Genomic DNA, 23407 nt, shown 5'->3' on the forward strand with positions numbered 1-23407 from the left:
AACACTTCTTTGAGAGCCATAATTCTCATAGGGGATTTAAAGTAGTCATTTTTTTTCCTACAGGTGAGGGGTTCACAAACGAGGAAGTTCAGAAACAGCTGAAAAGCAATTTAAATTATTTTGTGAACCCTTAAACAACAACTAATTTCCTCTAGACTTTTTCCTGAAATGAGTGTCACTGTCTAATAATCTATGGTGGGGAAAAAAAAGTCAAATAATTTAGTGGCAATATTTTTAGAATCATTTCTTCTATAAAGTGACAGTGTAATCTAATCTTATAAATTCCATATTTGTCCCAAAGCCTGAAGTCAGGCATTTGAAACAGAGTACTGCAATGTTACTGTGAGAAGTCTAGTGTGAAATGTTGAAAGACATGGATGTTGGTGAAATTACTTGCCAGTGGTATGTTTATACCCACTTAGATTTACTTAAAAGCATGTGTGGTTATCACAGTAATTGTCTTTGTCATAACGATTGCTGTAATGATTGTGATCGCATCTGTTGTTGCCCAGCTGTAGTTGGGGATAGGTTTTATTCAGTTGACACTGTGTAATTAGGGTCTTTTTATTTCTTCTTCAGTTGGCAGTTCTTCAAGTAGTAGTGCCACAAGGAGAGATTCTCTATCTACTAGCTCTGACTTGTACAAAAGATCTAGTAGCAGCCTAGCACCCATAGGGCAGCCATTTTACAATAGTCTGGGATTTTCCTCCTCTCCAAGTCCAATAGGCATGCCTCTGCCAAGCCAAACGCCAGGACATTCACTTACGCCACCGCCATCACTTTCATCACATGGATCCTCATCCAGTTTGCATTTAGGTAAAAAAAACAAAAACAAAAAACCAAAAAAACACTTTTTGTTTGTATGTGTGTATGTATTTCTATGTGTAAAATATATGTTGCATAAGAGATGTCACATTACCTTTGCTGTTAAACAGTTTTGTAATGAAGAGGGGCCATTCCTGAAAGGTGAAGAGCACGCTCAGATGCTCATTGATTTGACAGTGGAGGGCACTCAGCTTTTGGCAGTATCGGGCCAACAACTGATTTTTCTTCCCTTGCAGAAGCCAAATAGAGAGCCCAGTAAGAATTATTGGTCCTTTTTCTATTATGTTTCCACAGTATGACAAGCAAAGATGCATTATTTTTGTTTCTCCTCCACTGTGTTAGCACTTTAAGGACATTTTAGATTATGTGTTTAATAGTGAAATGACTTTCATTAATTCCCCTTGCCATGATAAAGTAGAAAAGTGAGCAGTGCTCTCTTTCAATGTAAAATGTACTGAAAGGTGATTTTTGAATCAGTCAACCTCATGGCCCAGATGCTTTGCCAGGAGCAGTAGTATATCAACAGGCTGATGGAAGGAGACAAAAGTATTTGTCAAAGAAGTAGCAAAGGCACTGTAGTGGTGGCTCTCTGTTACCATATGTCTTTTTTAAGGAATGCTGAAAATAATTTCTGAAATGTGTTTTTGGCCAATAAGATTACATGGGAGCTCAACCTTTCTTAAAAAATAAAATAAAAGATCTAAAGAAACCCCACCACAGTATACAGTATATTTAGAAGATAATGCCTCTGACCTGAGGTTACCTAATACAGTTTTTTTCTTCTGCTGCAAATATTTGCAGTCATTTAATTTGGATCCTAAAATCATACAGTGAAACTGGATGTAATTCAAGATTGAGTTGCCAGCTGCTCCAGTTCCATGCTTGAAATAGGCAGCATAATTACCTATACTTCTTAGTGCAGGGAAAAAAAAAATTAAATAAAAGAGGAAAATTAAATTTTAAATGCCTACCAGAATACACTTCTAGTGAGCAATGTGTGAGCAATTTGTATAACAAGGTTAAATAAAATATATTACATTTGCAGTACAGTATCCCTGACAAGGTTAAGTGCTGAATACCCAAAATAAAACTGGGCAAGGGGATGTTTCAGCACGTTTTATTTTTTTTTACTTACCTTTTTTCCTTTTTCAGGTCTACAAAGTGCACCTTTGGGCTGAGACCAAGCATGGAAAGTTTCAGCCCAAATGGAGGCTTTTGAGAAAGTTCTGAACATCTGACAATGGGGTTATCATGGAAATCTTTTTCTTTCTTTCTTTTCAAAGTACTCTCACCATAGTTTTCATATTGCTGAAAACTATACTTAAACCAAATTTTGGAAGGCATTATCTAAAATTTAAGACATTCAAAGTTTTGTTTGTTTCACATTTGATAAATGTTAAAAGACTTTTTTCCGGTTCTGAGAAAATAGGCTGTGGTCAGTATAGAGGATTGCCTCTATCTGCAGAAATTGCTAAACACTGACTTTGACCCATTTTGAACTGTTTGGCAGTGTGAACTAAGCCTAATAGCTTGTTAAAATCACGTACTAGATCAGTGTGTAACTGCCAGAATATACAGTTGTACTCTGAAAATTGACACAACCCTGTTGGCTTCCATGTGTCCTCTTCATCCTCCAAGTGAAGTGGACCTTGAATACTGATAAACTTTTTGATATATTACAAAATCAGCCTGAAATTTGGAAATGGAGGTATTTTGGATATTTGCTTTCACAAAAAAATGTAGAAAAATGCAGTAATTTTTTTCAGCCTTTCTGCCCTGTGCCATATTTTTGCACAGTTGCATTCTAAGTGTACCATCTCAGAGTTTAAGACTGTTTCTGCAGTTAATCGTCTGTCTTGTTATATTTTCTGGTACGTTCATCAACTGCTCTTGGAAGCATGTCTTGTTCTCACTTACAAAAAATAAAAATAAAAAAATCAAAGCTTTCTCACCAAGTGAGAAGTTATAACTGAAAGAAAACAGGGAGTGTATTTTAAGAAGGGTATGGTTGTCATGTAGTCACTTTTCAGAGTAGAACAGCATTGTAAGTTCATGTCTGCATGCAGTTTCCATTGGTATTCTGATAATGCCTGTCAAATGCAGCTCTCCCTCCACCTTCCAAACTTGTCCTGCCTGCTTGTATCAACAGGTTCAGCTAAGTTTAACTCTTGTTTTAAAATGGGCATCAAACTCAGTTGCTCCTGTTTCAGCCACCAGAATCTGGAGCACAACACTGGGAAAGGGTGCATGGTTTTATAACCCCTTTGTCAGAAACTGCTGCAATTTGTAGCTTAAAAGAACAATTTCCCTTTTACAAGAAATTTGTGATATTTTACTGTTTTTTATCTCTTCTCACCAACTTTTATCCAACATTCTAAAATAGGAATGTGCTAATGACTCTGTGCTAGTGTCAGTTTTCCTGTGTTCGAAGGGATTTGTCAGTTGTCTGTAACTGCTTCTTGACTGTAATCAGTTGGAGCAGTAAGGTCATGAATTTGAACTACCCTTTCACTCCCAAGTACAAGGAGCTGCAAGAGGAAGTGTTTTTTCATTGTCATAAAAAAATCCTTTTAGATTGGTAGTTCTTACCCCGTTTGATGGTACATTGCAGCATTTTAAGAGTAGAGTTTTGGTGTAGAGTAGGATTTCTAAAATCTGGGTTTTTGGAGGTAATTATTTCCTGTGTGTAGCAAGCCAAGCTTGTTAGCTGTTGGGATTGATGTGTCTCTTTCAGAGATGGTCATTCTGGGTAAGAGTAAAGGCCCCTTGGCAAGACAGTATGGGGTGTTTCACATTGCCTCAGCTGAGTCCCTCCTCTGCAGGGCTGCAGCACAAACCAGTCATAATAAACACGTGCATTGATTCCTAAAATATACAGAGATATGTGTAATTCCTTTTCCCATATGCAGAGCAAGTGTTTAGCTTAGGATGAGATGAAGCTACTTTATTACAGATGAACAAATACTTCATAGAAATTAAGTTTAAAGTATTTATATACATGTATGTGTGTTACTAGAAAATACTGCTGACACGTGTAAATACGTAACTCTGCAGTAGATATGTTTACTGTCTTTATTAGAAATAATTGAAAAAATACTTTGATAAATACTAACAGACTAATGCTGTCAAAATAAATGTGCCTGGATCTAGTTTTTAATGTTTTTTCATGTTTTCCTTAACATTAAATATGTTAAGGACTCAATAATTTAACATGCTTTGTGTCCTTGAAACTTAGGCTCTGATTTAGATGATCTATAGCCCATTTTTATATCTCTAGCTTTTCCTCCCTATGGATTAGCCACAACGGTTTAGGTTCAATTAAACTGTAAAACAACTTAATATTTCTCAGTGCTTTGGAGATCTTTGTTTTATGAGATCAGAAGTGATAGCTAATTGATTACATGAAGAATGAAGAACATTTCATTCACCAAGAGTTTGGAATTGTGTGGCTATACTGTTGTCTAACAAGTATTTTAATTTTTCAGTGCTTTATTCAGTAGATTATGTTCCCCAAATAACTTAGAAGACATAGGCTGTCACTTTCCTAGTTTGGTGAAGAAAATAAGCTATTGTACTTACTATTATATCTACATGTAACAATAGGACAATATGCCTTTTTTTTGGGAGTTCTGTTTTTCATATCTGAAGAGTTGCCACTAAGCCATAACATAGCTGTAATTAAAGCTTATGTGAAAATAAAAGCTAATTACTAATTAAATTACTTTTTTTATAACAGTGTCCAGTGTTTTACAAGGTTCTGAGTACCACAGGTTCTTCAAGGCACAATGGATGTGCTTTCTTAATACAGCCTTCCTGTATTATTGTCCTGCTTAATGTGATTGTCTGAAATAGACTCACAGGGTAGACAGGAGCCTCCCAGTTGCAGCACAGTTATCTTACAAGTCTTAAAAAGTGATGGTTCCCAAATTAGACTGAAAAAAGACTTAATAATTCTGAGCAGGAAATGTATATTACACATATATAGCATATTTGTTAAAAGCTAGCAAGTTTCTTAATTTCTGTTTTAGTTGCTGGATGAATTGCATTTAATTTATAGAGATGAAGGCTCAGTAAAAAAAAAAAAAAAAAAGCTGAAACAATTCCTGATTCACATGTGCAATTCTATGACTGTGTGTGTTGACTTGTGAGCATATGATCAAAAGTGCCCTATTAGTTTCTGGCAGAGAATTGAGCATGTGATCAGTGGAGTAATAGAAATGTTGCAACAGGAAAGCAGCCTGTAATTTCCTTTCAGATGGGCTCTGGTGCCCTCTCGTGATATTAAATAGTGTTACTGCACAGCATGTACAGGGAAGCCAGGATTGCACTGTTGTATTTATATAGTCCAGATGAGAAATACCATCATTTCAGATGCACAACTTTTTTTGTTCTTTAGAAGTCCATTCCTAGAGGAGAAATTATGTCAAAGCATCAGTCTGCACACTGCTTCACCTGCAGAATGTTAGGGGTTTTTTCCCTTTTGTTTGTTAGTACCATAGTGTTTGTCAATGGAAACGAAAAGTGATAGTTACAAAACTCTGATTTTCCTGGCTGTAGAGAATTAAGAGGCTTTTATTTAAAAGAAAACCCAGTGTTTTTTAGAAGGTATTGTGGGGCATAAAGTATTTATTGATGTTTATCACAGAATTTTGAAGACTAATTATAAAATAAATACTAAATATTTCTATGTTAGGGCATAGTAGTATACAGTGCAATAAATGTGATGCTTGATGTGTCTTGCAGAGCACTAACATCTCAGATTCTGGTACTAGAATTTGACCTTTTGAGAAAGATAACTTTAATGCACTGCCAGTCCACTGTAACACTGTTGTTGCCTGGCCTTATAAATACTTGGAACTAAAAGAATGCTTGGCTGGGGCACAGTCAGCTGGGGTTTTTCTTTTTTTTTTTCTTTTTTTTTTTTCTTTTTCTTTTTAAATCTTCCTCCCCTTTTTTAAATTAAGTTTGTAATAGAGCACCATTCAAACAGCGCATACTGAAATTTGTTTTAAATTCAAATGTAGATATTTATTCTGTTGACTTTGAAAGGGCTTTAATTACAATGTCACTTCCTAAAAGGGAGACAAAATGCTTTCCTTTTCCAATTCATAGTCAATGTTTTTAGGGAGTGTTTAGTTTTTTCTTCCCTTAGTTTGGTTTTAGTAGTATAATTGAAGTTTCTGTGTGGGAGTTGTCTTTGAGTATTTCTACTTGTAGTATAGTAAGAGTATCCCTCTAAAAATCATACAGCAGTTGGGAAAGATTCTATGGATGCTTTTTATGATAATTGCTGCCTGTTGTAGAGTGGAGGGGAGAGGCTTGCTGGAGGAGTTGAGATTGACATGAACTGATCAGAGCAAGGTGTGAGGAGAAGTGCACAGGACTGTAGAGTGACAAGAGCTGTAGGTGAAATCACTAGCAAACAGGAGTATCACCTAGACACAGGAAGGCAATTCTGTTCTTAGGAAGTAAGGAAGGGATAAAGTTAGAATGATGAGTGTTTGTGCAGCAAGGAAAGGACTTCGTGTTTCTAAAAGGAGCTTCAGTTTGATAACTCCATGGTTGATTGGTAATTAAATAGAGCATTCTTAGTTACCTGGTTTGAAATTTGACATATTTAGTGCTGAGGAGAGGAGAGGTACCAGATTGAAGGCTTGGGATGCTGAAGTCATCAAGTAACCTGCAGGACAGGTACAGCTTGACAAGAGGCACTGCATGTGCCTCCCCAAAAAGGCCCTTAACATGCTATAATCTGGAAAGGTATCTCATTAGGGACTGAAGGGTAGTTCAGATTTCATGGTCTATTTTGACACAATTGGCTAACTTCAAGGCTACTAACAAGGGTATAAGCCAGTATGACTCGTGAAGTGGAAATCTGCCCACTAAGCTAAAGGCCCACCCAGTTCTAAAGTTTCTATAAGACTGAGTGGGTGCTCACTTTGCCTTGATATATTCTGCTAATGACATTTCTTTTCCCGGTGCCCTTCAGATAAAATAAAAATGAGGAGGAGAATGGTTTTATTTATTGCAAGATAAAGCTATCTAACTCCTCCAGCCATAATGAGGTAAATAAAAATAACACGACAACACTGTTGTTTTCTTTGGCTCCAGGGTGTACCCGTAGTTTTAGTTTCACTTGCTGTTTTGCTGTTGCTTATTCTCCTCCCGGCTGTTACTGACAGAGCTGCTTCCTTGTAGGAGGCCTGAGCAATGGTAGTGGTCGCTATATCTCTGCAGCGCCCGGCGCGGAAGCCAAGTACCGCAGCGCGGCCAGCGCCTCCAGCCTCTTCAGCTCCAGCAGCCAGCTCTTCCCTCCCTCGCGCCTCCGCTACAGCAGGTCCGACATCATGCCCTCGGGACGCAGCCGCCTGCTGGAGGACTTCAGAAACAATCGCTTCCCTAACCTGCAGCTAAGGGACCTGGTTGGACATATTGTTGAATTTTCCCAAGACCAGCATGGTTCTAGGTAATTATTATAGTAGTTCATAATATTTTACTGCTTTGATACTGTTTTATTAACATCAAGCTTTTGAATGGGGTGTTTGCAATCTTAATTGGAGCGAACACTCATAGGCTGACCTTCTCTAAGAAATTTCATTGTAAAAGTATTCATTTAGCTGCCTGTAGAAGTTCTTGGTGTAGAAATAGCTCATAGCTAGACTTGTAAACTCTAGTATTAAAGTATCAAAAAGGCGTTGATTAAGAAAACAAAATATGCGGCATCTGGAATGTAAAAGTATTTTTTATCAGTACATCATCAGGTACCTAGTTACTGTTATTCTTTTCATCTTTAATGCTTTTCAAATGAAAGTTTTCAAGTCTTTATTTTACTGAAATGTATCTTTTTATATGCAAAGGCACTACTTTCATTTTAATAAATTTTATAAATGTTGACTGCTTTCTTTAGAGTGTTGAGGTGTCTCATTGAAAGAGTGTTTGAGAGGTTTTCCTTTTATTAATGCAAAACATAATGTACCTTTTCTTGCACTTAGATTTATACAGCAAAAGCTGGAGCGAGCTACTCCAGCTGAGCGCCAGATGGTATTTAATGAGATCCTGCAAGCAGCCTATCAATTGATGACTGATGTGTTTGGAAACTATGTAATACAGAAGTTCTTTGAGGTAAGCATAGCACTAAGTGTATGGATGGACATGCAAAGAAGTGCTGTAAGTGTGGTTAAATTTAACTGGTCTTTTCCTTAACACCATAGCAGAATTCTACATGACTTCCACAGAACCCAAGTGTGTAACTCTGCATAGATATTTTTTGTTCTGTATCCAGTCTTTTTTGCCATAATGGACACCTTACACTGGTGGTGCATTTGTTGGTGAATACTAGTGAATGCACAGTCTGCACTCTGAAGCCTCACAAACCTCTGAGCATAACTTAGAGACTTTCAGTGGATGAAAGGGACTATAAATATTTAAAAGATGCTTTTTATTGGTCACTGCATCATGGTACAGAATGGGTTTGGAAAATGCCCTTGTGCTGTGTGGACTTCATCCAGTGCTGTGTATGAGGAAACTCCTAAAAAATGTATTGAGGCAGAAGAATTTGGAGTAAGGGGTATCTATCATAAGATACTTCCATTGTTACAACAACTAGTACTTAAAATAGATTTGTTTTCTCTTTAAAACTATGTAGTTAATAAGAAAAAAGGCTTTATCAAAGAATTACAAGAATTGGTTGCAAAGAGAAGAAAAAAATACCTGTGTCCTGGGAAAAGTTACATGTAGGAAAGGTATCAAGTATAGTGTACTTTAAATCAAGGGCTATATCAAAGTGGTGGAGAGAGGGTGATGCTGGAAAATGTCTAGTAAGAAATAAGATACTTGCTGTAAAGAAGAATGTGATTTTTAATAATCTGTAAAACAATGCGCTTACATTTTTACTTATTTTTAATTAACCAATCAAAGTATCTTCTGTGAAGTGACACTGGCATATGATATATGAGATCCTGATTTTGCTGAAGGGCCATAATTTCCTGTTTTTCCATAGTGTTAAGTTGGATGAATACACAGTTAATTGTTGTTAGTTGAATGTTTTCATCTTAATTCTGCAGAACACTTTCCAAGAAAAATGTGCACGTGGCCTTACATGTAATAGGGTACCTCATTTTACTGTATAGGTGGGCAGGTGAAGTTGTTGGTCAAGCTTTCTTCAGAGCTGACTTCAGGTGTGGAGTTTGACAATTCTCAGCAATGCTGCAGGAACATTGCTGTGCCACCAGCTTATTCTCCAGGTGGTCACTTCTGTGTCCTCTCTTACAAGATGTGAGATCCACTGTACAAGTTTTGAGATAGAAATTGTGATTGGATTCATACACAATAGTGACCCGTGTTCATTTTGCCAGTATAATTTATTTGAAAAAGTGGTTTATTGCACTAAAATATTCCTTCAGACAGACAAATATAAACTATATTGATTTCTTCTGTTGTCTTTCAAGGTCATGCATTTGATAGCAGGTATGTGAACTGGATGTGGAATATTACAAAATGTTGCATTTAGAAAAGAAAATCTTCTGGTAAATATCCCCACCAAAATACAAAGTGAAAAATGATTCAATTACAGTCAAGATATATTAAAAATATCTTGAAAATGCTTACTCAGACATGTAAATTCCAGCATGCTGCAATATATCTTCATTTGTTAACAGCATATTTATTTTCTTTTAGTTTGGAAGCCTGGATCAAAAGTTAGCCCTAGCAACACGCATCCGTGGTCATGTTCTGCCATTGGCCCTCCAGATGTATGGCTGTCGTGTTATCCAGAAAGCACTTGAGTCAATCTCACCTGACCAGCAGGTAATTGTAAGTTAGAACAATGCTTTTCAAATTCTTTTTATTTATTTTTATTGTATCACTCTTTTTACTTGATTAAATTGTTGATTGTTCCCTTCATCATGAAATATCCTAGGGGCTAAAATAGTTGTTTAAATGAAAGTACTCGGGTACACAGTTAACACCACTGAATATGGAGTTGGGAAGAAATGAAATTTTTCCCCATTTAAGGCGGGGGGGAATGCCATCATAAAGACAAGGATAATCTTTGTTTTTCCAGAATGAAATGGTGAAAGAGCTGGATGGCCATGTCCTGAAATGTGTGAAGGATCAGAATGGAAACCACGTGGTACAAAAATGCATCGAGTGTGTTCAGCCCCAGTCGCTCCAGTTCATCATTGATGCATTCAAAGGACAGGTAGTGTCAGTGGTTCATTTTCTCTTTGCAGGTTGCTTAGATTTCACAGAAAAAGATTTGCAGGTCTTTGTCCATCATTTGCATGTACAAGATAGCATTTGCCACTTTACAGTCAGCTTTTTTTAAGTAGAATGAAAAAGGATGGTGACAAGGAAAGGCTGTTGGAGAGACAGTTAACATGCTGTAAAAAGATTAATTTGTTGGAGAGGAGGCTCTAGAGGGACATGTTCAGATGTATTATAAATAATAATAAATATTTATGTAACATAAATACTACAAAGGACTTTGCATGCCCAGGCTTTGTGTTTTGTGATAACACCATTTCACATTTCCTTCACAACTCTTGGCAGGGCCATTTTCTTATATAATAACATATGTGCTCTCTAGTATATATTTTTCATTTAAAATTACATTTTCTCCTGTTGCTTGTGTTGCACGTGTGTCTCAGTGTTTCCCAATGAATGTCAGTCCTTAAGGAACTGCAGTGATGAAATTCACTAGTCTGTTCCCTACATATGGACTAGAGTGGAGTGAAGGGGGTGTGGTATTTGTTTACTTCAGATTGGGGTTTTTGTTTTGTTTCCAAAAAACTTATTACTATAAGATTGATACTGTGCTGCAGGCTAGTGAATGTGCTGCAGCTAAACAACATTTTAATCCTCTGAGACAAGTGTATACTTTTATCGTCTTGAGAAGAATTGTAAAAATCTTACTAACTTGGCTATGTAACTAAATTTTACTTTAATGGATGGCCAAATGTATTTCCTAATAAAATCTTCAATATTTTTTTCATTTTACACAGCAGCAATACCTGAATTATTGTTGCCCATAGTACTAAATTGCATACCAAGGTTTCTAGAGTTCAGCCTTTTTACACCAAAAAGTGTGTATGAGGTACATGAGATACATTTTTTTAATCTGTAAATAGAGCCCCTTAACTAAAGTGTGAGTTTTTTTATTTACTGAACATCCATCCTAAGCACCAGGTAATTATATATAGAAAATAGTAGCTAACATGAAAAATGACACACTTATTTGATATTACTTATAATTTTCTCCTGCCTGCATCATTTGAGTTGATGCTAATCATACAAGATTCTGTGTTCAGTCCTGACCAACAATGAAGCTTTTGAAATTAATCCCCAAACCACAAAAGTAACTTTAGGAGAGACAAGCAGAAGGAGTAAGCAAGAATTGGCTGTAAGTTTTGAGTAGTTATTTACAAACTTTGTAACTGGGAGCCTGTTGTATAAGTGTCAAAGTCTTAAATTTTGAAAATAAAGTAAGAAGGAAAGCTGGGAAGTTGAACAGCACTTAACTAAGGGTCATACTTCCAGGCTTTCCTTTGCAGCTATGTGGGCTAGAAGCATTGTAATGAACACTTGGGTTCTTAGTTGTATGTTTTCTGGAGTCTTGGACATATCCAAACCTGCTTTCTCATCCTTTTTTTCTTGACTTTTGCTGGAAATGGAATACTGATCTTGGCAGACAAAACTGTTTTTAATGGTAGTTGCTACATTCAGTTCCATTTTGAATGCAGCAATATTGCAATGGATGTGAGCTTCAGTTGGTTTAACTTCAGTTTGCAATCCTGTTTTCAAGGTATTTGTGCTTTCAACTCATCCATATGGTTGTAGAGTAATCCAGCGTATTCTGGAGCACTGCACTGCTGAGCAAACTTTGCCAATCTTAGAGGAACTGCATCAACACACAGAACAGCTAGTGCAGGTTAGTGCATGTATGCTCATTTTTAATGCACTTTAGAGGTTTTTGTTACCATAATTTACTCCTGTGTCCTACTTTAAATGTATTTGCCTCTCTTTAGTTTTGTAGACATTGATTTTTTGTTTTTCTTTCCTTCCATAGTTTTAATGAAAATTAATTTGGCAGTTGGGAGTCAAAGAAGATATAAAAAGCGTTTTTCTTACACTTTTGACTGTAGCTTGGTGTTCAGGGGAATATTACAGCTAATTAAAAAATATGATTTTAAATTTGAGGACTTCTTTAAGAGAATAAAAGATACCCTAGCAAAGCACTGGTTTTGCAGATTATTTACATTTTTCATGTAAAATATGTGGTCCATTAAGTAATTCTTGATTAAGTATTTCTTGCATCACTTTGCTTCTGTAATGTTGCCATTATTACATTTTCCTTATATCTATGCAAATAGTCATTTCATACATTATGCTCATATACAAAAGCTGTCTGTATTTATTACTTGGTATGGACACAAAAGAAAATTGAAGTAATCTTATTTTCAGGATCAATATGGAAATTATGTTATTCAACATGTACTGGAGCATGGTCGTCCTGAAGACAAAAGCAAAATCGTTTCAGAAATAAGAGGAAAAGTTCTAGCTCTGAGTCAGCACAAATTTGCCAGGTATTGCACAACTTTCATACACTAAAGATTCATAAGCCTTGTAAAGTTGTAATACTGGAATTATTTCTTGTGTTACAAAAGGGATAGAATAATTTTTTTTTCTTGTTTATCTTACCTCCTGAAATTCCATATTTTATAGAGCTGAATGATAGTGATATTTTATACTAGGTTTGGGGAAGGGAAGAGGTAAATGTTCTGTAGCAAAACAAAGGAGGTTCTGTGGGTTTATGGGATGGCTTTTGTTCACTTTGCACAAGTGCAGGGAACAGGTTCCAGATTTTCATGTGCAGATGCCCAGAGCCAGGTGAAAAGCTCTGCTGGAACTTGAGTGATGACAATAAGCTTGGACTTGCTGACTCTCAGTCCAGCCTAGCAATTTGCAAGTATAACAAGGCTAGCTTTAAAAAGTGGTAATTCAGTCTGACAAAGATTTTCTGCCTTAGAAAGTCTGCAAGACTGCTGTAGGAGGCACGAACTATTCTGAAATTAGAAACTAAAACTCCTCCTTTCGTGCTTTTTGCTGAAATATGGATTGTGAGCCTTTTGCAAAGGAAAATGCACCTCCAAATTCATTCTAGGTGATTTAGTGAGACTAACCTTGTCATCAAAATGAAGTGGAAATGCACTGACATTATGGGGGTATTTGTTTTAAAAGTTGCTAGCAAACTAGTTTATTTGAATTTTATTTTTCTTTGCCTGAATAGAACAATTCATAACCCTCTAACTTGCTTAATTTTGAAAGCACAAATTTAGGACTGGGATCATTTTGTTATGTTACAAGCTTTGATGGCCTTTCCAGCTTCTGAAAAAAACTGGGAGGTCAGACTTGCTCTACAAAATACCATTTGATGAAATTGCTGATGTAGTTATGCTCCTGAAAGGTGCATTTATTCAAAATACAAGAATCTTCATATCTGGCTTTCTCTGTAGTGTCTTCAAAGGGCCCACAACCAAAATAGATGTGCTGGAGCACATCTGTAGCCTGAAGTCCAGTATACCTATGTAGGTTCAGTGGAAAAGTCTCTCGTGCAAAATAATCAGAAAATAACTTTTTCACTTGTGAAATAATAAGTGAAAATACAATCCTGTAACTTCCTCAGTCATTACGCTGGAGATTAGGAAATGAGGAATTACGTGTTTGCAATGTGTTAAGAACCCTGAAGAACTGTTAAACTTCCAGATAAATTGTTGAATGTTACCTGAAAGAATGTTACAGCTGCAGTCCCATCATGGAGCTGTCTCATTTTCCAGCAACGTGGTGGAGAAGTGCGTGACGCACGCGTCGCGCGCGGAGCGAGCGCTGCTGATCGACGAGGTGTGCTGCCAGAACGACGGCCCTCACAGTGCCTTATACACCATGATGAAGGACCAGTACGCCAACTACGTGGTGCAGAAGATGATCGACATGGCCGAGCCCGCCCAGAGGAAGATCATAATGCACAAGGTACGTCTGTGCATCCTCGGAGCGATTCCAGAATGTGTCTGTGCAGCTGCTCTGCCACAGCACCTTTCCCTGCGGATGTGAAACTCGGCGCTTCTGTCAGCTGCAGCTTGGTGTGTAATCGTGGCATTCAGCACAGCTTGGTAAAGCAGAAAACATTCAGGTCTCTGAGCATTGAGCTAAAAATGAGAGGTTTCAATAGCTGGATTTCATCTCCTGTCTTTGTGTCAGCTTTTATGTGAAACTACATTTTCCTGTTAAAAGTATTATCTGTCATCAGTATTAATATAACAGAAGAATTATGGGTTTTCCTTTTTATTTCCTGGTTGTGGGTATAAATCCACTCTGCAGTTCCCCCAAAAGAGATTCCCACACTTCCTAGCATACAGGCACATTTCTGCTTAAGAATATCCAGACACCAAGCAATGTGCTGCTGCCATAATGGCCTGAGGCTGGTTAACACAGGGCCCAGGATATTCCTGCAGGAGCTCTGCTTCTCCCAGTCACCAGCAGGGCTCTCCCACAAAGTACTGCCTCCCTTTTCCTGCAGCAGGAACATCAGTTATTTGATGAGTCAAAATCACAAGTTTTACATCTTTCCAGAAACTTCCAGCACTTTAAAATGGCATTTTTTTACATATTTTGTTCAAAGTATAGTCACCTCTTGCTTAAAAGTGTGGATGTTAAAAAAAAACCAAACATGTTTCTCATTACAGATTCGACCCCACATCACGACTCTGCGTAAATACACCTATGGCAAACACATTCTGGCCAAGCTGGAAAAGTATTACCTGAAGAACAGTGCTGATCTGGGGCCAATTGGTGGACCACCAAATGGGATGCTGTAAAAGACAAAGAGAAATGGAAGAAAAATTAAATTGTGAATTATCAAAACCTACAACTTAACTCTAAATGTTCTGATTTTTTTAAATCTATTTATTGACTTTGTTCATCCATTTGTAAAATTTTTATTCTTGTGTATATTTTTGGGGAGTGAATTGTTAAAAAAAAAAAGAAAAAATATCTCCAGCCCTGATCCGGAGACCTATCAGATTGGATGGCTGGCAAAGCACAGAATGCCTGTATATGATGTAATTGTATCAAAATAGCTGTCACATATTTTGTAAATTTTTACCTTGTAAAGTCACTGAAATAGTTTTTAAAGGGAAAAAGTACAGTATTCTTTTAATACACTGGCTTGCAATCTGGTAGGTCTACCCAGCATCATAGCACAACAGGTTTATAGAGTTGTATATAGAATTAATCCTTATTTTTCCCTTTTGTGTGAAGTCTTTTATACCAGATTAAAATTGATCAACTGCATAAACATTATTTAACATGTTGAAAAGTTAAGTTGTATTTTGGTGGTTCACAACATCCTATCCAAATAACAAACAGGGCACAGCAAATTAAAGTAGGGAGGAACAAAACGATGGAAACTTTAAAAGACTAGTTTTTGGCACTTGCTGTGGATACAGGTTTTTTTAAATCATGCCCTAAGGTTTTCTCTAGCGATGTATTAAAAATAAAGTGCTGTATATACTTATATATTTAATTGTTGTACAAGGTAGAGGGATTAAAATGATGGTGGTACTTCCATTCAGCAAAGTACTCTGTTGGAAAAGGAGTGAACCCTGTATTAACTTTACAGTCAGTTTTACAACGCAGGAAGAGTAGAGATATGTATTTTTTTATTTTGCATATAGAATTGTAAGGATTTGAAAGTGTTGAGCATTTATTTTGCTTTCTCACTGTAGATGCGAAAAATAGGTAATGATAAAGAGAAGGGGCCACTGAAAAGTAAACTTGATAGCTCAACATTTAAGCATGATTGATTAAATATTCAGATAGCTTTTTGCTTCCTATAAATATATGCATTGTATACGTGTAGTTAATAGGTGTAAGTTTACAGTTTGAAAACAAATCTCTCGTTTCGATGTTTATTACAAAGCCTTGCTAATTTAGTAGTGATGCTTACCTTGGTTGTACAGATGTACATTTGTAAACCTTCATGCTGTAAATGTAATTTGTTTTACTCCTTTTTGGGACAAAAATTTGCATTTTAGTGTATATTCATATCCCCATTTCCTCCTTTCCCCCTGGCATATAGTGTTGTATAATGTAAATTTATTTCAGCAAATCAAGAGTGATTTTTTTAAAATTCTATCTTTATATGGTTTCAAAAATATGAACCAGCTTTCTTTTTATCTATTGTGAGAAACATTATGTTTTGTTTATAACATAGCTGTTGAATCTGTTCATATGGACACTTTGGGAAATCAATCTGTTCAAATTTTAAATCAGGATAAATAAGCATAGTAAGAAGTGGACTGAAATACTTGGTTATCACAGAAACCAGTGCTTCTTCCATCTTAATAAATGTGGCATGAATTTTTTGTACAGAAGAGTACTGTATTTTTGAATAGCCTTCTCGCAGCGTAAAGCAAATATGTATGATACTGTCGATTTTTTTCTCTGGACATATGACATTGTAACAGTAACATAAAGATGATGTACATATACAAGCGGCCTTATGTACATTTCCCAATGATCTTTTTAAGGCAGAATTGTGACCATATGTGTATAATTAAAATCCTTTTTAATCCTTTGCCTATGGAAATATTTTGGAAAAAGCTTACTTTGTATATTCAGTTTCTGAAAGATAAAGAAAGTGCTTTGTATGTTGTTGAAGTAAGTATTTTGTGTAAAATGTTCATTTGGATGGCTTAACCTAAAGTTTTGATCAACGTGGTAGTTTGGAAACAACGTCTTGAGCATTGATCAAATAAAAGGCTGTTTTGGTAGGGGTGTGATCATGAGAAAGAAAACAGTAGTGGTATAAACTTGTATGAGGAATTCTGTCATGTTACTGTTGATACCAGGGTTACATAACTGTTACTACAGCAGACATCTGAGGCGCTGCGTTTCTAATGGTAGTGATAACTCCTTAATAGGCAAATGGGAAAGTTTCTTCTGGCCTACTTCCAGTGCCTGCATGAAGTGAGGTAGTAGGCCTCATTATTTTGAGTAAGCACAATTCTAATTGCCAAGTAGTTTTTGCATGGCAGTTCACAAAATTCCTCCCCAGAGGTACCAGCCCTGGAGCCAGAGCTTTCCCCTAGTCACCCAAAGGATGACTTCTGAGCCACTTCCTTGGACACATCAGTTCTCCTCAGTGACTATCTTTATCTTGCCCTGTGTAGTTGTGCCGTGTGTTACAATCCACAGAGCGTCATTCCTGTGACATGTGAGACAGTATGTCAGGCTTTTGGGATGTCCAGGCAGAAACTCTTCATGTCCCTGTCCTTTGTCCCTGCAGCACTCATGCCATGGTTGAATTTAAACAGTCCTGTAACTGTCATCCTTGGTGCTTTCAATATCTTGAGTATAATCTTCCACTTGCTCTCCTGAGGTCATTTGTGCACAAATTCTATCCAGGAACATGAAAATCACTGGATTTCCTTTCAACTATTTTAGGGTTTGGGTAGAACCACTAGACTTTTTGCTCAAGTATTGCTTTTTGATATAGATTGTTTACGGACCAGTTTGATTAGGTTTGACTCCAGGTGGCTCGTATCAAATAATGTAATGTTCACGTGTATATACTGTAAAAATCAAAATGAAAATGTGTGAATAACACTGTGTGAAATATATCTGGTCTTGTGTTTTTCCTGTAGGAAACCAGCCATATTCTCAGTTATGTGACTTGCTTGTGTCTGTGGAGCTTGGCTTTGAGAAGGTGCTTGCTCACTTGCTCTTATGGGAATTGGGCAATTATTGAAGAACTCTGGATTAGATAATTAAATTTTCAGAGGGCAGTTTTGAGCAGCTAAACCTTCCTGGTTTATACAACCTCTTTACTGATGACCACTTAAGGCTACAACCTGCTGACAGTTTCTTTGTACATCTCTGGATGTACATCCAAGATGAGTTCTGGAGCATTTGAGGGGGTTAGCTTTCAAATGAGAGAAGAAATTGTTAGCTCTCTGTGGCATCCATGGATCCACACTCATTTTTGTAACTGCCCAGGAGGTTTTTCAGAAGACCATTTTTAGCTGAAGGCATGAAGTGGACTGACAGCACAGGAAATGAGCCTGGTGGGAAATAACTCACCTAAGGGGCCCCTGTGGATAGAACAGTCATAATGCCCATCCCTCCATCCCTGACTTTTCCATCAGAGCATGGAGAAAATGGAGGTTTTGGGACCATAATGCTTAGGCATTTTAAAGTGCTGATACAAATTCAGAAACCAATTTAATCACTGTTCTCTAAGGAACATGCATTTGAAGAGATGCTTATGGCTTACCACAGCACAGTAGCACAGCAGTGGGGTTGGGCTGCATGAGAATGTTTGATGCTCAGCATTCCAGTAACTCGGAAAGTGGGTTAACAGTGGGGTGACAACTCCCACGGTGTCATTCGGGAAGGTAAAGCTGAGAGAATGCACAAAAGCATTTTAATATCTAGCAACTGGTCATTGAAACTGCAGATTGCATGTAAGTGACGTACCTGGGGGGAAAACTCAGAGCAGCACTTCACCCCTGCAGTCAGGGCAGCCCCAGCATTCCGGTGTGGAATTCTGCACGGAGCAGTGCAGCCGCAGGTCCCGCCTCCTGGTGACACAGTTCTCTGCTGCTGCTTGAGGAAGGGACGGGGAGCGCTGAGCTGTCGCAGCCCAGGCAGGGCAGGAGTGGCTGTTGGTTTGTTAACACAGCCATTCACATCTACCAGGCTGCCGGTACCACCTGAAGCCGTTTGTCTGGGCAGCACTGGTGTTGTGATGAGCTACAGGCAGCGCTTTACTCAGCCCAAATGGTTACAGGCACACAGGCACTATCTGTGCCCAAAGGATGCTGATTCAAGCACCTCTTGGCTTGGGAATGAGGAAGCTTGGTTCCTGTCAGGGATACATCCCTCCTGGGGCTCTGCTTGGTTCCTGATGTTGGGCTAGGGAGGTGTGGGAGAACCTGGCAAGTGTAGACCCTGCCACCCAGGCAGAGACTCAGAGATGCTGCAGAGTGACCCTGGGCTGTTCGCAGCCCAGGCCTCCCCAGCTCCATCATCACAAGGGGTTAAAAATCAGCGCTCTTGTCACAGAAAGTCACACTTGGAAAGGATGGATGTCTGTCCCTCCAGTGTTGATGGTACTCCAGAGCTGATGCAGGACATGGGCTTTCCTGAGCTGGTGCAGGAAAGGAGGTAACAGGAGAATGAACATCCCACGTTAGGTGTCAGAACACAGAGGCTGTGGGGTGGGGGAGTGACCACCCTGCATCGAGGCAGGGAGGGGAGGGGAAAAGCAAGCTTAGGGATTTAACCGAGCTGCTGGAGCTCAGTGGGGTGGTGCACGAGCGTTTCCTCTGTTGGACGGAGGCTGCTCCCTCTGCAGGCTCTCTCTGTGGTTAGGGAACTTGCCCAGCAAACGAGATGCTTGAATTAGTTTCCATTACCAGCCTCAGGGTTTTGATCCCACCTCCCTCACTTCACAGGCATTTTCCTAACCGCAAGGAGCTGGGCGGGTTTACTTTCTACGGCTGAATTTGGGCTGGGCTTTTAGCACAGCCTGAACCATTCATTGCATCACAAAGAGCACAAGATGGAGCATGACTCCGAAAGCACGCAGGTGGGAATTGGTAGGTTCTGCACCTGAGATCCTTGTCTCCGATTCTCCCAGACTCACTTAGTGCAAAATATATCTTGGGAGCAGCGTTCCTCCATCGTTATCAGACTGGAAACTTCCCAGAGGCTTTCTAAAAAGCAGCTGAAATGCAGGAAGACCTATTCTAAAGACCCTCTTCCTTTCATTAACAAGAACAAACATTGGAACAAAACCTTCACCTTCTCACCAGCATCAGTACTGTGGGCACTGGAGGCTGTCTGGCTCTTCCTCCTCTGCTTGCACCGTGCCTGCCCAAGCCTAAACCTCCTGATCTGCAAAAAGAACCAGGGCACATTGCAGGTGTGCAGCTGGTGTACAGGACCATCAGACAGGGAGAAACCCCTTACACAGCTGAGCCCTAATGAGCTTCGTTTGAGCTTCAGACCTGCCTGGAGGGTTCAGATTTCCTGGCAGCCACACAGCAGCACAGCCCTTCCTCAGCCTGGCTGCTGGATCTTTTCCCAGCCCAGCCTCGGGGAGCCAGGCAGCCCTTCCCCAGCACAGCCGTGCTCAGGAGGTGGAGGCTGTGGGAAGGCTGCCTGCTTGTCTGCTGGTCACAGGACAGGTTCACACGCTTCAAACACTCACTGAGGACTGGCTCACACCGTACCCACAGCAGCACAGAGCTGCCCAGTTCCTGACTGCCACAGAGGAATGGCACTGGTGGGACTGGGGAGGAATTGGCCGAGCCTGCTGAGGTGCCTCTCCTTACAGGTGATGTTGGCTGTGCCTTCTCAGGCTGCAAGGCCACTGTCTGCTCCTGTCAAGGGGCTTTCCTCACTGCTGGCCAAGCTGACAGCTGCAGGTGTCAGGTGCTGTAAAGACCCCCAAAGACATACACTGCTTACTGAGGAAAGGAAGTGTCATGGCAAGGGAACACACACAGGTGGTGGCAGAAAGCACTTACCAGCCTGGCCAGCAAGGGAGATGATGACAGCACATTTCACAGCTATATTCTCTTGTCCCAAATATAGGCACCCTATTCCTTGCCTAAACTGGAGGATCAAAAATTATCAAAAACTGGAGGATTGTTCCCTAGTGGGCATGAAGACTTCTCTTTCCTCTCCTGTATAATTCTTACCTGCCTTTGTCTAAGAGAGCTAAAATACAGCATCAGAAAATATTTCAATTCCTTCCCAAACAGGATCAGTTCAGGAGAGGTTTTGGGAAGCCATCTGCTCATACAGGCTGGATCTTGGAGAAGGATTCAGCCCCATTGCCTGGGCTCAGGTTTGGTGGGTCTGGCTAGATGCTGTTCCTTGCTCCACACTGTGTGTGAACTGGACCCAGAGGCTGCTACAACAATCAGAGCAATCACTCAATAGGCAAGAAACAGAGGGCTGAAGCTGGGCTGAGGAGCTGAGGATGGGCAAACTGTGAAATCCACAGAGTCAACCCCAGCCTCTTGCATGGAGGAATGGGATGAGTGCAGCAGAGTTCAACCCTATCAGAGGTCCAAGCTATACACTGATCTCTTTCAAGTGGGCAATTTGGCTCTTAAAAAGCCTTTTTGTATGAAAACTCACCATCTTAAGTACTCCAAAATTCACATGATGTCTCCTGTTTCCTTGAAACATCATGTGTCTGATGAGAACTGAGGGTTTGATTATTCATCTCAGTTTAGGAGTCATACAAGTTCACATCCTGCTGGGAAAGGGTCTATCAGGCAGCCCTACCCCATGTGCCTCCCATTCCATATGCAGGGAACCAAAAGTCCAGAGGTCTGATCAGGGTGTTCAAGGTGACCCACCCCACACTTCTGTGAAGTGCACAGTTCCCACTGGCCCCTTGGAGAAGGGATACTCCCACTAGGGCCATGCAGCTACACCCCTCCAGAGAGGCTATGGGGGAAACACCATCCCAGTTTGAAACCACTTCTGGTTAAATGTGGACACTTCCAGGCACACTCCCACACTGGGAACAGATCTTGTTGCATGCTTAGGGATCTGGTGCCATTGGAGGGACCCTTGAGCACCCAGAACACCTGGGCAGGGCAGGGAAACATTCCCCAGGAGCTTGCCTCAGCCTAACCTTCTATTCCAGCAGAGTGTCTTAAATAACACTGAACACCTTAACAGACAGCGGGGTCTCTCCATCTAGCAGGTACCAGAAAGCAATATTTTATAAATTAATGGTTAAAAGAGGAAGGGAAGGGAAGGGAAGGGAAGGGAAGGGAAGGGAAGGGAAGGAAGGGAAGGGAAGGGAAGGGAAGGGAAGGGAAGGGAAGGGAAGGAAGGGAAGGGAAGGAAGGGAAGGGAAGGGAAGGGAAGGAAGGGAAGGGAAGGGAAGGGAAGGGAAGGGAAGGGAAGGGAAGGGAAGGGGAAGGGAAGGAAGGGAAGGGAAGGGAAGGGAAGGGAAGGGAAGGGAAGGGAAGGGAAGGGAAGCCCCAAAGGGTTTGTTGGCGCTGGGAGTGAGAACAACTTCATACTGAAGAATGGGATGGGATGAGCAGTGACAAAATAAAGCACCTACTTCTGCACACATGCACAAAGCTACTGTAACCACAGTGCAATAAACAACCATAAGGGCCTTTTGGATTACAAATAATGGGAGAAGGGGAAGGCAGAAGGAGCACCTTGAAAACAAAATGGTGTTTTTACAAAGTACATAATGTAGTAATAATAGTAAAAAGATGCTTTATGCATTGCAAAACCTTCATTCCAGGCTTTCCTGGAAAGTATAGCTAATTTCACAGTCACCTAAAAAGAAATGAAACTAAAAAAAGGAAACAAACAAGCATAAAATATGAAGCAATAACAATATCTGTGTTCACCCTGCCAAAGTGGAGCAGGCATCAGGGACACATGCCACACTGGGCTTAAACCCAGAGCTTTCTCTTCCCCACAGACACGTAGGTCAGCAGTGCAGGAACCCCCTGCTGCCCAAGCAGGGGTACAGCCCCTGCTCCCCTCCCTCCTCCTGCTGCTCGCCCATCTGTGTGCCCTCCTCCCCCTGGCCTGTGCCTGCCCCGGGGCAGATGCCCCTGTGGAGGTGGTTCACCACCAGGGAGGGGCTGGCAGCAGACACTGGGGCACAGATTGGTCTCTGCTTCAGCCTGGCACCTGCAGCACCCTGCATCTCATGAGCACCAGCCTACCCAGGGCAGGGGCATCCCCATCCCAGGAACTGGGGAAATGCTTCTCCAGTGAATGCCTGGGAAGGGGCAGGGTGGGGGGGAGGCAGGATGGGTGGGGTCTGGTGAATCAATGCTCTGACAGCCAGGGCTGGGAGGCACTTGCACTGCCCGGAGGGTTCAGCCAGGACACTGCACCGAGCCAGTGTCGGCAGAAGGTGGTAAGTGGCCTTGAAATGCTCAATGAAGGATGCTAATTGCAGCAAGATGCATCCGTTTGGTTAATCAGGAAGAAAACCTGTACATTATACGGCATCAATTTCACGGCACAGTCAGCATTGGTAGCAAGAGGAAATGGTAAAACCTGTGGCTGGCCCATAGCCATCACTCCTCAAAGACCCTCAGCCAGTCTGGGGTCCAGATCACCTCAGCTTGATGAACACATTAAAATAAAAAGTATTTTTTAAAATGTTCCAAGTGCCTGTTCTAAGCAGCTGTTACTGAAAGGGAACTAAAATCTCTGATGTAGCCCTAGCCCTGCTCTCACAACTGCTCTGCTGCAGCATCTGCTTCTCCCAAGACCAGCTATTTTTTGCGTATGTAGGAGTATTAAACCTGCTTTGGCAGAATTTCTGGAGTTAGACGTGCTTACTCAAATTCTCCATGTAGCAGAAACACCTAACTCAAGACACTTGGCTGTTTAGAGGTGACAGTCTTGAAACTTATAGTCAACATGTATCATGTGGACTGGATACTTCTCCATTTTGGTTAAAACACTTCAATTTTCTCCTTCATTTGGAACTTTTTAACCAGTAGTACAGCTCTAG

At 40.2% G+C, this 23407-nt stretch overlaps 1 protein-coding gene across 11 annotated transcripts in view; it reads left to right on the forward strand.

The window, feature by feature from the left end:
- Positions 1–17501, forward strand: part of PUM2 (pumilio RNA binding family member 2) — a 72197-nt gene extending 54696 nt beyond the window's left edge. For 4 of the 11 annotated variants that reach the window (XM_079297916.1, XM_079297908.1, XM_079297911.1 and 1 more), the window contains exons 13-21: positions 580–816; positions 7024–7291; positions 7818–7947; positions 9502–9636; positions 9887–10024; positions 11627–11752; positions 12286–12407; positions 13659–13851; positions 14565–17501. In XM_079297916.1, the coding sequence (XP_079154042.1) occupies positions 580–816; positions 7024–7291; positions 7818–7947; positions 9502–9636; positions 9887–10024; positions 11627–11752; positions 12286–12407; positions 13659–13851; positions 14565–14696 (1481 nt within the window). In that variant the 3' untranslated portion in view covers positions 14697–17501. The remainder of the gene's footprint in view (positions 1–579; positions 817–7023; positions 7292–7817; positions 7948–9501; positions 9637–9886; positions 10025–11626; positions 11753–12285; positions 12408–13658; positions 13852–14564) is intronic. The other 7 variants (XM_079297912.1, XM_079297913.1, XM_079297915.1 and 4 more) reach the window with 3 other exon arrangements.
- Positions 17502–23407: the final 5906 nt, after the last annotated feature.

Source organism: Erithacus rubecula (genome assembly GCF_903797595.1).
Source record: "Erithacus rubecula genome assembly, chromosome: 2".
NCBI classification, from domain to species: domain Eukaryota; kingdom Metazoa; phylum Chordata; class Aves; order Passeriformes; family Muscicapidae; genus Erithacus; species Erithacus rubecula.